The sequence below is a fragment of the Corapipo altera genome, unplaced genomic scaffold (assembly GCF_003945725.1).
Source record: "Corapipo altera isolate COAL_440 unplaced genomic scaffold, ASM394572v1 268, whole genome shotgun sequence".
Lineage (NCBI taxonomy): Eukaryota > Metazoa > Chordata > Aves > Passeriformes > Pipridae > Corapipo > Corapipo altera.
This window is the reverse complement of record NW_020884901.1, coordinates 3545455-3561385: the sequence shown is the minus strand read 5'-3', so window position 1 is coordinate 3561385 and position 15931 is coordinate 3545455. Positions and strand designations below refer to the sequence as shown.

Below are 15931 nucleotides of genomic sequence, written 5' to 3'. Positions count from 1 at the left end.
GAGCAGGAACAGGGTTAGAGAAAGATTAACCCTGGGGAAGCCTGGCTGTGTAACCCTCACCTCAGGCACACAGTTGAGAAACCAAACAGCAAAACCAGGCTGAATCCTCTGCAGTGACTAAAATAGATCCTGGCCACCACACAGTAATGTCAAGACTCTGCTGGGACTGTGACCAGCTGCTCCAGGCCCCCCTTTTCCAAGATGTGCCTTCCAGGTCACCCTGAGCTCACAGACCTGCAGGGTCTGGCTGCTGGAGCAGGTGAGAAAGTCCCTCTGGTTCCTTCGTGTCCTGGTGGCTTGAAAGAAGCGAGCACAAAACCTGGGTGAAATGTCCATCTCCTTTCTGCTGAACTTACCTCAATCAGGTGCAATTCTCACACAACCTAAGACCCCTGCAGGCTCCTAGGAAGAGTCAAAGTCCTTCCTGGGCAGCCTGGGTACACAGAAGTAGCCGAGTGTTTCCTTCACCAACAGAAAGGTGCTTTTAAGGAACCTCTACACCAGGTACTGAGCTGTGATTCGGAGTCCCCAGACTTGCTCCATACTCTGGAGGCAGTCAGCCCCCTTAGTGTGACACTCCACTGACAGCTGAGCTTGCAAAATGACTTTCAAATTATTCCAGGACTCACAGCACTAGGATTCAGTAAATTTACATTTGTGTATGGCACTGCTCGATCGAGGTTTGCAACTGGAGCAAGGGCCACACCTGAAAAAGGAGATGAGGAAAGGCAGAAGGAGAGGGGCGGAAAATATGGGATCAAACTGCACACACAAAACAGTTTTTCTTTTTATTATGAAAACAAAACAAATGCCCCAGGACCAGGGTCCGTGATTACCAGTAACATCAAAGATTACTTTCTAACTCTTTTTTTTTTTTTTTTAATTCTGTTGTGTTTGAGGCCAGCAATTTGCAATAAACAAGCTAAACTACTTACATTGACTCGTTTCTTTTTCAGTAACTGACATTTACAGGAATATACTAGAAATGGCACTAAAAAGTTTTAAGAAAAAGAGTTACGGTAAATTTGCATGCACATCATACAGAAAAGTAACATTTTTTTTATTTTAAATATTAAAAAAACCCAACATAACAAAACAAAAATACAACAACAAATCTTTCTGGATTAGGTTATGCCAGTATCAGGGCTGTATTCTAAGTGGCCTGTGTCAAATCCTAGCCGGTGGTTTAATTTATTTTTAAAAATGACACTTTAAAAAGATATGCAAATACCATTTTCTTTAAAAAATGCAGCTCAAGCAAGATAATGCTGCTAGTGTAATGAATCCTAAATTTATCTTTAATGATGCAGAGCCTGCCCACAGTTAGCCCTAGTGGTAACTGCTCATAGTTGAGAATGGAATGAGATTTTAAAATCCAGTACTAAAAAGGTTGTGTTTTTACTTTGTCATGCCCCAATCCCGTCCCCCCAGCTCCAACCCCAACTTTAAAAAACATCATTCCTTTCAAAACAAGGAAAATAAAAATTAAAAACTGGTCTAAAAGTCCCCAAAACAGAGAAAGAACTAGATTAGGTAACTGCAGTCTGCTTCTACCACATAGAGAACATGGAAAGAGACCTCACGGGGTGACTAAGTCGGATATTTACACACACACGTGGTCGTGTGTGTGTGTGTGAGGGGGGGTGTCACACACAGTCCTGAAACATCAGTTCTACAGTTACAAACCCTGTCGGTAGGAAAGGTTAAAACCACATCAATACAAAATTGAAATGATTCTGTATAGACAACATTTGGTTAGCAGAGAACTGTTGTAGCCAACAGGTTCCTTCGGTCGATGGATCAGGGCCTGAGCCCACGGGATGCAGATCTCCCTCTGGTCCCACTGAGCCACGAGACAGGCTGAGTTTACAATCAGAGAAAAGTTTAACAAAGTTTTTAAAGGTGCAATAATGCTGGTTGATTGGATAAAGGGCTGGTCAGATATTTTGTCAAAACAGGAATTCGTCAGAAAAAGCAGTTTCAATAAAACTCTTTGTGTGTATGCATACATATGAAATCATACTGATTTCAGTGAAGTTTCCCCTGGAAAACAAAGTTAAACTTTGTTCATTCAAGAAAAATTCTACCATAAAAATTTTTTTTTTTTTTTTTTTTTTATTCTTAAGTTTAAAAATGTTATTTCAAACGTTCTATGCTTGATCATTTTAAAGTTATTTCGTGACATCCGTACTGACACGTCATGCAATACAAACTGAGTTAAATAAATGCTCTATTGTTTCAGTTCCAAACTCATTAAGGGCTGCTGCTACTTACTATGGACTGGAAACATCTCTTCTTTCCTGGAGACACTTGGGAGATACAAGAGGCACCACTACAGACATGGTGGGGGATAATGAGCACTATAAACAGTGTGAGAATGGAGAAGTGTAAGAACAACATTTGGAAATGAGGAGTCCCTGATTCCTTTCCTGAAATGAGGGTTGTGGCCAAAATGGATTCCTCCTGTGAGCTGCCATTTCGTAGGGAACACCTCACTTTCCATGAAAACAGTTTCCCTCTAAGTGGTAGCCCAGGTTGCAGCCGGTAGATCAAAGATATGCAGGTAGTTCTTCACGCTCCGGGGTGGTTTTGGCAGGTTGTTTTCCTTGAAAACCCCCAAGCTGGGGTGGTTTGCCAGCTAAAAGAGGGATCCTCCTCCAGCCCTGCAGCCAGCCTCAGGCCAGGCCCCTTCCCATCGCTCCACACGTGGTCCCCAACCCTTTGGCCTCCAGCTTTCCACTCATTTTGGCGGAGCAGACCCGCGGATCCCAGAGGAATGTCTGTGCCCTTGCCATGCTCCAGGGGGGCTGTCCTTGATGTCAGAGGATGATGGGATGCTGCAGAGCCACGTCCCCAGGTGGGCAGTGATGCTGCTGAGATGCTCTTGCCTCCAGCACCGGCTCTGGTTTGTTCTCCACATGGGAGCAACCACCACAGCCCATCAACAGCACAGCTCAGGTTAATGCACATAGGAAAAGGTTCCAAGCAGGGAAAACCAGGAGCTTGTTAATCCAAGTTGTCATGGCAGTGAATTGGTTGCAATTAGTTCAACTAAAACACGAGCTGGTTTTGATAATGCAAGTCGCACACAGAAGGAGAAACACAGATGAAACCCAACTTTGTTAAAAAGAAACCCAAGCTCTTAATGAGATGAATATTACATTTCCTCGTAGTAAATTCTGAAAATATATTACTAAGGATCTGTCTGGGGGGGAAAACTTTTTAAGGGTATGATTTAAAAAAATATAGGAACTAAAATAACTCCATTGTCAGTGGAAAAGGAAAAATAATTAATTTCAGTAAGAATCAGAACATTTTCCTTTCAAATACTGCGGGAAACAATCTGAAAGGCTTGAGAGCCTCCTGCCCACTGCGGTCACCACCAGATTTTGAAAGGCAGGTGGCCAAGGTCCAGCTAATCAAATCTTGGTTATGGGGCAGTAAGTGACTGGTAGATGCAGCTGGAAATGCAAACCATGGAATGCTAAGAACAGGCTGGCCCTGTGCTTCCCAACTTCCCAGCACAGGGACATCACCCAGATCCCACATTTGCACCACGGGGCCTCTGGCAAACCACTGAGAGACCACAGGAAGGTGAATTTTAGGGCTACCCCACATCAGAGAGGCAGCTTTAGGGGCTGGTGCTGGAGAAGGAAAGGCATAACTTTCTGTTAGAACTGTGTATTTTTTCTTTACAACAAAAAGAATTCAAAATAAACTTCTGTCCCTCAGATTATAAATTTTATATAATTATAGAACCGGTGTTTTCCTAAAAGTTGGATTAGAAAAAGATAAAACTCTTGCTGTTCTACCAAAAAGAAAAACCAAAAAAAAAAAAAACAGAGGGGAGGAAAAAGACCACTGGAAGTATTACTGAGAAAAATCAAGAAATTGTATCTGACTGTATGTCTCCAAAATCTGTACAAAACAGGAAAAAAGGGGGCTGGGGTGAAAAGAAAGAAAAAAAAAATGTAAAAATGAACACACCAAATATGACAGAGCACCAGACACATGACAGATTGGACTGTAGCACCTGTAGGTATGAAGCCCAAGGTATATAAATAAAGTTGCAGATTTTTATTTGCTTTGTTGGTGTTAATTTGTTTGGTTTTGAAATCTGGTTGGAACCTCATTAAAAGTCTGCACGTCTGCTGGCCTGCAGAGATGCAGCTTTGCTTTTGTTAGGTTTTATCACATTTTAAATGACCAATGGTATTTAATAAATAAAGTCACGGTATATACATGAAATTAGGGACACTGAAAACAGAGAGTATTGCAGCAGTGCAGGTCAAAACGTTAGGCTGGACTCAAAAAAATAGCAAGTCTTAAAAAACTGGCTCTTTTCTTCCTTTTCTCCCTCCCCTCTTTTTTCTTTTCAGTGAGGTAAAGCACTTCAGTGCCTAGAAACCTGCACCCTGCACGACAGAGAAGTAGCATTCCCTTTGTGGGAGCTCACTACTGAAACAACAAGGAGAAGGGGGGAAAAAAAGCAAACTCAAGCAGAAAACCCAAACCCACACAAAATCCCTCTCCACTTCCCCTGCCAGCTCAGTCTCAGCTGGAGCTCAAGTGGTGCTTTATTTTAAGCCCAGACTGAGGTGCTTGTCATGGAGAAAATCCCTAAGCTTGTGTCCAGTAACGAGCACATGACTTGTCTTGGTCACTGCAGGATCACCCCAAGGTCCAGCTGACAATTTCCAGCCAAAACCTGTTTTCAGTTCAATGAAAACTTTCATAGAGAGCATCCATTTCCTGGAAATTATCTCTTTCATGTTAAAAATAACATTCCCAAGAAACTTGAGTGTCCCTCGCTCCCTTCTTCCCAATGAATCCCCAGGAAAAAATGAAACTTCTGAGTGGAAAACCAAGAAATGCAACCACTTATATTGCTCATGTGCTTAAAAGTTAAATTCATGCTTAAATACCTTCCTGAATAGGTGCCAATGCCTCTACCAAGATTAAAAAAAAAAAAGCATGTTAGCAATCCACAGTACATGAGAATTTTTTTAGATTTTTTTTTTGTTGTTTTTATGTAAAAAGATGATAGCATCTGACATTTTCATCACACCGTAGACTTCGAGATTAAGAATACTAGTGCTAATAACAAATACACCAACTAGTTCAAAAGCTAACATCTTTCAGATACAGTACCATTTTACAGAGATTCCTTTAAAAAAAGATGGGTTTTTTTTACCTTGTGTGAGCCAGGCAGGCTTATTAAAAGAGAACATTCTGAGGAGAGGGAAGGGATGGGAGGGAAATGTACTACAAACCTTGCAGAATTTTCTATTTATCTTCTGCTAAGAGCTCAAAGTTCTTCCATTTTCAACAAAATTTTCTTCGGATAAATGTATTTTAGAGACTTTATGCAAAGGGAACTATTTGTCATAAAGTCTAATTCACACGCACACGCAAAGATCTTTGACCTATTAAAAGAGAGCACCCCCCAAAAAAAAAAAAAAAGAAGGAAGATACCTTTTATAACACTGAATTAAAAAATAAAATAAAAAAAGTCAGAGAAAGAGAGAAAGGGGATAAAACCTGACCACCGTGGGAGGAGAGCAGTACGTTAAGGAGGGGAAGGAACACTGCAGAGCATCGGGGAGGGGGATGTCCGTTTGTTTTGTGTCCCAGTGTCCGTAACTCATTCCGAATCGCTGCTGTCCGAGCTGGAGCCGCTGGAGCTGCTGCTCCCAGACTCGGAGGAGCTGCTGCTGCTGAGCCGGGAGGGGCCTCCAGAGGCAGTGGAGCCGGATTTCTCTGCGGGGAAGAAAGGGGCGACGTGGTTACTCGCAAGGAACTGAAATAGAGAAGGTTTGCCCACAGCCGTCATCCTCCACGGCTTTGTTCCCAGTTTTCCCTGGGCAGCTTACTTAACAGCAGCCTTTGCTTGCTGCCACAAGCCTGTCCTGTCAGTGGATGACAAGGTTCCTCAGGCTGCAGGTGACCATGGAAGTTTGGGATCCACACAGGAGCTCTAGGGGAGGGCAATGTCCCCCACAGCCCTACAGGTTCAGGTGAGAGAGCACAGAGCACCTGGAGCTGTGTCTGCTTTAGTGCAACTCTGAGCGCAGGAAAAACCCCCTCCTGACCTGTGCAAAGCTGGAAACAGCTTTGTTTGCACTGGAGGAACTTTTTGTAGCATCTTCCACAATTGAACTATGTGGGGCTCGGGCTTTTTTTTTAATCCCACAATGGAGAAAAGTCACGTGTTAGATGCTCTGTGGTACTGGTCTGTATGCACAGGCTAATACAGAGGAGATCCTCCTCCCTCTGAAGGAGAAATTGCCTCCAAGGCACCTCTCATTTACCACCCAACAGAGTTTCCACCTGGACAGGGACCAAAGCAGACCCCACACAGGAGCTCAGTGCCCAGCAGTAACAACTGGGGTACCTGTCACAGAGACAAACCCAAGGCTACAAGAAGCCAGAGGTTTTGTCTCCACCAGTCTGTCTACACAAACAACTTTTGGGGCTCTGTTTTTACAGTAAAACCAAAGCCATTACCTTTCTTTGCAGGTTTCTTGTTGTTGTTTAGCTGCCCACTGACGTCCTGTAACCGTTTTTCTAGTTCTTTCTTCTTTTCCTGAGCTAACTCTTCTTTTGACTTCGCTGCTTGCTTTTTTCCACCTGCAGCTGGGGAGGAGGAACACACAGTTTCTGAAGCTGCATGGATGCAGGGGAAAAGAGCGGACATCACTATTTTACAGGGCATGTAAATCTGTGTGAACACTCTGCAGTGACACTGCTAAGATCAAGTGATCACACAGCAACTACACATCCCAGATAGAAGACAACATGTAAAGTTGTCTGACTCATCCAATCACCACCATCCTCTAACATGCTTTTTTTTTTTTAAGAGAGATCTTCTGGAAAGTATTTTAGAAGATAGAAATATCCATGTAATGACCTTGTCATTACAGGTTACTTACCAGCCAGTTATATGGTCAATAATTACACATTTGTAATTACAGAATTGTTACATGGGTTTTCTGCCCTGTAAAATAAAGTGTCCCATTAAAGGTTGTCAGGAGAAAAGCATCTGCCATTCAAACTTCCGGTACCTCACACAAGAATCTACTGTGGTTTATGTTGCTCTAAATATAAAACAAAACAAACAAGGACAAATTAAAAACCAACTGAGGCAAAGGCTGGCAGACAACAGGAATGTAGCTGCACCAGGATGGAAATGGTGAGAAGCACCAGCAATACTGCAGAGGAAATATTCCTCCAAAGAAGGAGTAATTGAACACAGGTGTTGGCCAGGATCAGAAACACCGGGGCCAGATATTTTGCCTGATCCAGCAAGGAAATACCTACGTTTCTGTGCACTACTTTTAAGCAATGATTTATAAAGAAAGAAATCTGGAAAAATACAGTCCTAAGAGGGTGCACCCCTGAGCACTCATCTCAATAGTCCAGCTGGGGTCAGACATGTCAGGCTCACAGGGTGGACACCTGAGATTATCTGTATTACTTTATGTTTTGGTTCCAAAACTAAAGGATGCTTTTTGTTCCTAACCACTCTGGAAAACCCTATCCTGAGCTCTTCCAATAGTGAAGGATTCGGGGGAAAAAATAAATTAAAGCAGCGTATTAAAAAAAGCAAAAAGAAGGGTCAAAGTCTGCAATTTGCTAGGCCCATGTGAAAATCCTGTGGGGAAGAAATGGAGCTGCTCTGCAAGAGTGGGGAGTGGCTTTTGTGTCATGGCCTTAACAGCACAATTCCCTCTTAACCAACAGAGCCAGGACCACTTCAGGTAAGTGATCCTATTGCTGTTTAGCTGGAGCTAAACCCTCAAGGGGCTGTGACAATTCACTTTGTGGAAAAGGCACAGAGACAAGTCTGTCCCTCACTGAACCACACACTCAGCAGCACATGAACACTAAACCTCTGAGCTGAGAGACTGAGGGCAACCTGGTTGATCTGGCCATGTAGGAAGAACAGTTTTGGGGTGAATATACAACTCAGACACTTACACCCAGAATCCACATGTTGCCCAGGTAACTTTGTACAAGATACTTATTCCCTTGGTGGTTTGGATCCCAACCATGTTTTTTATTTCCTTTCTAATTAGATGCTGAACTATTCAGGATAAGAAACTGATCCTTCCAGATGTGTACACATAACACCTAACACAATGAGACTGAAACCTTTACAGTGCCTTCCAGAGTCTGGATAAGTAATAAAGGCATCACACGCATCTTGCAGAGGAACACAATAGCTCTCCAGGTCTCTGCAGCACGACATCATGGGAAGAAAGAACAGAAAAAAAAAAATAGAAAGTTTCTGTACATTTTCATGGGAGAAAAGGATCTCTAAAAATCCCTGTCATCACATACCCAACAGCTGGATAAGAGAATCTCAACACACATGCCCTGACTCCAAAGCTGAGCCCAAGAGCTGGTGGGGGGAACACGTGCCCCAGGAGGTAACTTACAAAACGGTTTCCTTTGTTTTTTCTGTAAACAAGATTTCACGTATCTCTCCAGTTCTCGTAAAGTTGTGGGCTTCAACGTTTCAAAATCTATTTCTATCTCATCGGGATTGGAGTCTCTGAGGGAAGGTTCCCGTGACTGGATGATGTGCACCACCCTGCCGAGCTTCTCCCCGGGCAGGCGGTTGATGTCCAGGCTGAGCTGTCGTTTCTCATCATAGGTCATGGGCAGACCTTCCTCCTCCTCATCTGAGTCGTAGGTTGCAGATGCCTGTTTGCCTCCTTTCTTGGGCTGCCTGGGGAGGTTGTCAAGCGTGAAAATATCCATGGGTACATAGAAGCAATGAATCTTTTTTTTTTTTTTTTCTAACTCCCTTGTAACAAACATCCCAGTGCCCTTGGCTTTGAACCTCTTGTCAGACGGCTTGAATAGCACCACGAGTGCTGAAAAAGTTCAGCCATCTGAGATCAGCTGTTTTATTCCTATTATATTTTAGCCCTGTGAAGCGTGACAACAAGCCCCAGTGGCAGCAGGGGGGCAGCAATGAAGTGGCACGTTCTTGGTGGCTGCACAGAAGGCAAAACCCAAAACCTTATCTGAGAGCTATCAGGCAGGGATTCTAAGGGTTGGACAGTGAAAACATAATAGTTCCACTGCCAGCTCTAACTTAAAGACTCCCTGGAGTTGTCTGGGAATGGGGACACTATTCAACAGCAAATTAACTGCTCTGACAACTGAGCTTCCCCAGGAATTAATTAAGAACAGGGCTGGAAGCTCTTGGCTCTCCCCTCGAGGCACCTTGCAGAAGGCAGGCTCTCACCTGTTTGCTGTGGTTGTGCTGTTTGCTTTCTTAGCTGGGGCTTTCTTCTGTTGGGTTTGTTTTGGTGGTTGAGCCACCTTGGGTTTCTTCTCCTCCTCGGTTTTTACTTTGTGCTTTTCTTTTTCCTTCTCTTTATCTTTCTTTTTCTTCTCTTTTTCCTTCTTCTCTTTTTTTTTCTTTGGTTTGTTCACTGGCGCTTGTGACAGTGCAGCCAACTGCTCGTGGACGGCCTTCAGCTGGGGGAGAACGGGGAAAAACTGATCAGCCTTCAAGGCAGGATAGTTGATGCCTCCACTACCCTTCTTCTACATCCCAAGGTGTAAGTATATCCCAAAGTCAGTGATATACTCTGGGATCCCAGAAGGAAGCACAGAGCATCAGCACTGAGACAAAATTACCGTCGCATCAAACACGCACTTACTGCACAGCTGAATGTTTTCCCCCTTTAGCTGGAAGAAGGAGAGAGTGTTTTCCTGCATCCCAGCCTAGATGGGATTTTTAAGAACAAAATCAACCCCTTCTTCTTGCTGTGCCCTTTCTGCTGCACTGACACACAGTTCAGCTGCTGCAGTACCTGCTCCTGGAGCTCCGCCAGCCGAGTCGCTCGCTCTTCCTCCGAGTCGGAGCTGTCCGAGTCAGAGGAGCTCTCCTCGCTGCTGTGACTGCTCTCTGTGCTTTTGCTCACCACTGGTGCTGTCGGTGGAGGTGGAGGGGGGGGCCTCTGCAGGCTCATCGGGCATTTTTGCGAACCTCATCTCAAAGACATCCTACAGAAAGGAGGAAAAGTGGTGACTAAAGGAGCCTCAGCCACAAACAGCTCACTCAGGCCTTTTAAACACATCAGGGTCAGGGTCTTATTGCACTACACAAGGTCCTGTACAAGTAAATAATAACATACAGAAGATGTATGGCCATCTGTAAGCCAAGAAAATTTTCCCCTTACTTTGACAGCAAGGATTATAATTTTTTAGGAGTGGAAACGTGGCATTAGGCCACGTCATGGGGAAGAGCACAACTCTGCAGCAGAGCACAAGGCTCTTTTCAAGGGCTGGAGAAATCACCGGCTCTCCTTGGCTGGTGCCAAGAGCAGATCCAAGACCTGGACCTCTGAACTGATACCCTGTAGCTGAACTAAAGGTAACTCTGGAAGACACATTTGCCAACACCTTTACCTGGAGCTTCCTGGCCATCGCTACCACTTCGTGGTCTGGAGGATTGTACTTGTAACAATTAGAGAACATTAACCGAATATCTGCTGCGAAACCTTGTGCATCCTGGTATTCCCGACTGTCCATTTTCTTCTGCAAACAAACAAGCCAAAGGGAAAAAGGGGAGAAAAAAAGCCATGAGCAAAAGGCATTTGTAGCAACTGCGTGGAGGACAACGTGCATCTTCGAGACAGAGCAGCCTGAAAAGTCCCATTTGTCTAAGAGGAGGGTACTTTGATTTGGGTTATTGGTTCCTAAATAACATTCAGAGTTTCTGCTTTATAAAACAAGCAAACAAACAGCAGGCAACCAGGCAACCAAAGAAGTTGATAATGCTCCATAACAGTTTAAACACTAAGATTCTAAATTTGGGTTGTTTTCTAAGTAGTAAAGTATAAATCTGTCAAGGTCCACATTCTAATAGGAAACATTTAGAAAAAGGGTTTGCTGGATCAGAAACTAATAAAAACAAGGATAATGGATATAAAGGGCAAGAGTCAATGAGCAAGTTACAATTACAGGAGTACCTTCAGTGTGTATTTCTGTGTGCTGCTTGGGTATATTTGCCCTGTAAATCTGAAAGGGCAGAAAAGATGACGAAAATCTGACTCTGACTTCCTGCTAACACAGGCAGGAAGATTACTTGGCATTTCCTCCAGCAAAATAGGCATTTACAGTTAAACTACACCACCTATTTCTGATTTAAAAGTCCAACTGATACAGAATTCCCCCTTTACGAACCTGTTCATAATGTTACTTCCTAGTGTAGTGAGAATAAGTATCAGGAGCTAAATATTTGCACCTTGTTCCTTTCTCTGATTTCTCAGCTCTCATTTCTGTCCATTTCTCTTGCTGTTTGGGACTGAATGACATGGGTTTAGAGAACAGTTTATAGCATTCCTAGCACTTAATTGATTTTATGCATATATTACCACTATGTATAAAACCTTAGCTCCAATTACTCCTGCTGAAAGGAAAGAGAAACTAACACTAGATTTCATTTGCATTTAAAAGACCTGGGTTTAAAGAAATTCTCTATTTGCCAAGTACATACAAGCCTCCCTTTTGTATATCCTGTGCACCTGTATCCCCAGTGAAGGGAAGGGGCTGACTGGCAGACAGGGTGCAGACAGACATTCCCCATCCCAGCAGAAATCTGGGATGTTCAGGGTCTGTCATCCACCCCAAACACAAGCAAAATTCCCATTTGTTCAATGCAAGCTACAGAAATTTCACATCTACATGAGAGACCTTGTAACTATCTGGAAATACTGCAATGGCTCCCAGAACTGTTTCTGCTGGGAATAGGGCAGAATTTCACCTCCAGGAATGCAGATTCAGAGGGACCTGCTGCAGGGTGGTGACACTCCTGCAGCCTTGCTCCCTGCTGTGCTGCCCCTGCCAGACATCTGTCAAACTTTTGTCAGGAGAACTCATTCTCTTGGTGAATAAACCAGGAGACAGCCTGGGAGCCACAGCACAAAGGCAGAAAGGGAAATAGGTTTGTGGTGCTCCCGCCTGAAAAGAGTCTCGGGCCAATTCCAAAGCAAAACATATGCTCAAGCAAAAGGGCTTGTTTATTTTAAAATACATCTTACTGTAAGAAAGGCCTTTTTATATTTGTTTGGCATATTCAGTGCCTGATTACTGCCTATGAAATACATTCCAGTGTCTGAGGCTCTGCTTTTCATCCAAACTCAACACTTTTCTAGCCCAGCACTTTTAATCTGTGGATTTTTGTTTTGTTTTCTTGTAAAGAATAATTATCTTAACAAAAGTAATAAAGGCACTTTAAATTGGTGGGCTGGAATATCTTTGGTTACAAATACACTTTGAGATATCCAGCTGCTTAAAAAAAGGTGATTACATTTACAATTGCATATCAGGAGCCACAGACAAGCAGGACTGGCAGAGGTACAGGCAGGCCAGCTCAGCCATTCTCTGTCCCACACAATGTCTACCCACAGCAATCTCATTTTTCACTCAACAATCAATTGTTCAATACTTGTTAATGTTCATAAACATTTTTAAATGTTTATTTACTTCCTAATGTCTAAGGTGTCTCTTGCTCTAAGGTAAGCCTTGTCCTGCCCAGAGTGTGCAAAGAACATCTCCTCGCTTTCAAGACCCTGAACTTGCCTGTTCTGAAACTACAGCAACTCACTGCAGGAAAGTTAACCTGTGAGCACAGTTAGATCCCTGGAGGTAGTGCTTTACTACAAGTTTAAAACCCCTTGCACAGCAAGGACTGTTGCTTGTTCACCACTGAGTAAACCAAAGGCAGAGACACCCACATCGCTGCCGCTGTGACCCGGCAGCAGGTCACTACTTCAAGCAGTTCTGCTCTTTCCCTCTTCTGTGATGTGATGGCCATCAAATAATTGAGGTGGAGATGAGCTCATGGATCCCGTCCCTTCAGCTGTTCTCACTCTGTCCTAGCTCCAGCACAGCATTCCAGCACATCCCTCTGCTCCTGATTGCAACAAGCTCAGCTACAGCCTCTCCATCTCACCTGCCACCAGCACAGGCATGACAGCCAAGCTGCCTCCTCCACCACACAGAGAAAACAGCCTCCAAACCCTCCTGAATTCACCTCTGCTGCGTGCACAGCCTGGGAAAAAAGTGCTCCTGGACATGAAGGATATTCTCTGAGGAAAATCAAACCTCACATGACCAGAGAACCGAAGTGACAAGACATATTATAGCTGCAGCAATGCTTGTGTTTTAGTTTCTCACATAATTCCTTCCAGATTAGTTTGAAGGCCTTTAGCTGTGCTGCTTTATCACAGCCATTGTCACTTGTGCAGAATTAAATCTAAAACCTTTCAGAGCCACGGAGAAAGTCCCTGACACTGGAAAATTACACTGCCTGTAAATGGCAGCTTTCTGTTCCACACAGTTAACATATTATGGACTGCATCTCAGAGAAGTCACACTGTGATCTACAGGCCAAGAGCAATGATAATAAAACACTCCATAAAAAAACAATACCAGACAGCACTTCAAACAAGTTTATTAAGAGAAATACTACCATGTGAAAAGACAAACCCAGAGTCTTTAGGCATAAAAGACTCCACTGGGTCTGTCATTAACCTGTCTCCAGCTTTCTGCCCTACACTAGTCAGGCACAGAGGGAGACTATCACCTGCACTTACAGATAAAGGACAGAGTTGTACTATTTTAAAAGAATGAAGTCAGGACTATGAAGAGATTTAAGTGTGAAGAAGTCACCAAGAAATCACAGCTTTGCACCTACATTTTGCAGAATACAGCACAGAAGTCACCTAGGCACACATGGAAGTAGCAGCCTTGAGAGAGTCAGGATTTGACTCTCTTCATCTCTAATCTTACTGCATTTACCTGGGACTCAATCTACCAGGCTGCAGGTTTCTCTGGAGACCCACAGCATCCCTAGGAAGTCAAGCTGTAGTAAGAACCCCTGCAGCATCATGGCTGAATGGGAGGGCACATCTGAGCATGACACACTGGTTCCAGATACTACCTAGGATTTACTAAGGAACACAACAGGAATCATGAACACAGTTGCTCTCCTGTCACCTGGGCACTTAGACAATCCCAGGCATTGTCTCACTGGCAGCAAAACCCTTCTGGCACACTAGTGAAAGCCAGCAGAAACACTTCAACCTCCTGCACATGGAAGTCTCACCTTCACCAACACAGATTCCAATGGCTGGCTCAGAAGCAGAAGATGGGAACTAGAAAGATATGGCTTTGCTACATCAATATGTAGGAGGGATTCAGAAAATCTCCCAGTCTTTTGGGAACAATATTTTGAATATAGAACCATACTAAGCTAAACTCTTAAATAGCCAAGCATGAACCCTGCAACCCTCATGTTATTCCTCCCCTCCCCAAGTACCAGATCATCACACCCTGGCTGGAATTGCTCAGTGTAAGCCTATCTGGACCACACATCATGCCAACAAGTAGGTAGGCAGCAGTTTCTGGAAATGGGATACTATCAATTGAATCCTACGAAATATAGCACCTCTTCTTCTCAGAGTGCAACACAATCCCAAGGACACCAGTTAAATGGCTGGACTATCCACAAAGAGGAGAAGATGCCACCTTACTTTGTTTTGCATACATCATCTGCTCTGCAAGGCAGAAACAAAAAGCTGCCCCAGGTTATGGGGGGAAAAAAAAAAAAAGGAGAAGGGAAGGAAACAAAATATAAAAATATCCAGCTGATATCCAAACAAGTTCAGTTTCCACCCTCGTCCCTTCCCCCTCCCCCAGAAGGAGCCAGTCCTCTGCAACCCTGCAAAAGAGGTGGTAAATGAGGACGTACTTTCACAGTACTGAGATCCATGGGGTGTTTGATAATATCATGATAGTCATGTAATTCCAAGGCCTCTGCATCAACGGGCTTGTAAAAGGGCCACGCATAGGCCGCGTGTTTCTTGGAGAGCATCTCCTTGAGGATGCTGTCACAGTACTTGAGGTGCTCAGAGAGTTTGCCCTTCTTCCCTGCATGCTGGGGGACCTCTCCGTCTTCCAGGTCCTTCTTTGGTGGTTTGATGGGCCGGCCGCCACTCTCCCGCCGCGCGATGATTTTGGCCTGTTTGGGGTCCGAGAGGGGCGTGGGGGACTCGCTCCGGCTGGCAGTGATGGCAGAGGTGGTGGGGGTGGTCGTGTCCGCTTTCCGCTTCACTCCCTTTTTCTGAAACAGCAGATGGACAGGCTCTGTGAGTCCTCGGGCCAGCAGGAAACCCCAGCACAGCCCTGCCTTATTTTTGCCTGTCCTCTCACAGAAAACACGGTTATTTCACTGGGGTAAACGGGACTTGTGAGCAGAGGCTTCGACACGCAATCCCTGACCACAACACGATGTATTGCTGCACATCACCTGAGCCACGGTAACCAACCATTTGCACGTCTCCAACCCAACCCCAGCCACGATGCAAAATGTGTTAGCTCTAAGTATTTCACTGAGATTTAAGCCAAGGACTCTTACCTCGTGTTTGCCAAGGGAAAGGAGCGCGCCCGGTCGATTACTGCAGCTCAGCTGATGCATCGGGACTTAGCAAGTGTCAGTAACTTAACCACATGTCTGAGTCCCCAGTGGCAGGATCAGGCTATAAGTTCTGAACCAAAGCATATTAATCACCAAAGACCCACAAGCCCTCACTCCCCTGTATTTAGTGGGTGTGCTAAGGTAGATTTCGCCTTAAGCAAATAAACCCTCGCATGTAAATTCAAGCTGTGACTGTCCAGTCAGCTCTCTTGTGCTCCTATGAAGGATTTATTTCTCTGGAGAGGGAGAAAGGGAGGAAAAAGTTCCTTAGAGAAATCTAAGCGAAATCTTAAGTAAATCCCAAGCAGAATTAATTTTGCAGCGTGTGTTTGGCAAACTCACTTCTGGTTTCATCCTGGAGTTTTAAAATTAAATTAATTCTCAGAAGCAAGTTCTTTGGACAGAAACTGAAGGATGAGACAGGTT

The 15931-nt window shown here is 44.2% G+C and overlaps 1 protein-coding gene across 1 annotated transcript in view; it reads right to left on the bottom strand.

Annotated features, from left to right (window-relative positions):
* Positions 1-769: 769 nt before the first annotated feature.
* Positions 770-15931, bottom strand: part of BRD3 (bromodomain containing 3) — a 45564-nt gene continuing 30402 nt past the window's right edge. The window contains 8 exon segments of the mRNA XM_027649721.1: positions 770-5760; positions 6508-6636; positions 8442-8734; positions 9260-9495; positions 9834-9965; positions 9967-10026; positions 10432-10560; positions 14780-15151. Of these exon segments, the coding sequence (XP_027505522.1) occupies positions 5645-5760; positions 6508-6636; positions 8442-8734; positions 9260-9495; positions 9834-9965; positions 9967-10026; positions 10432-10560; positions 14780-15151 (1467 nt within the window). The 3' untranslated portion in view covers positions 770-5644.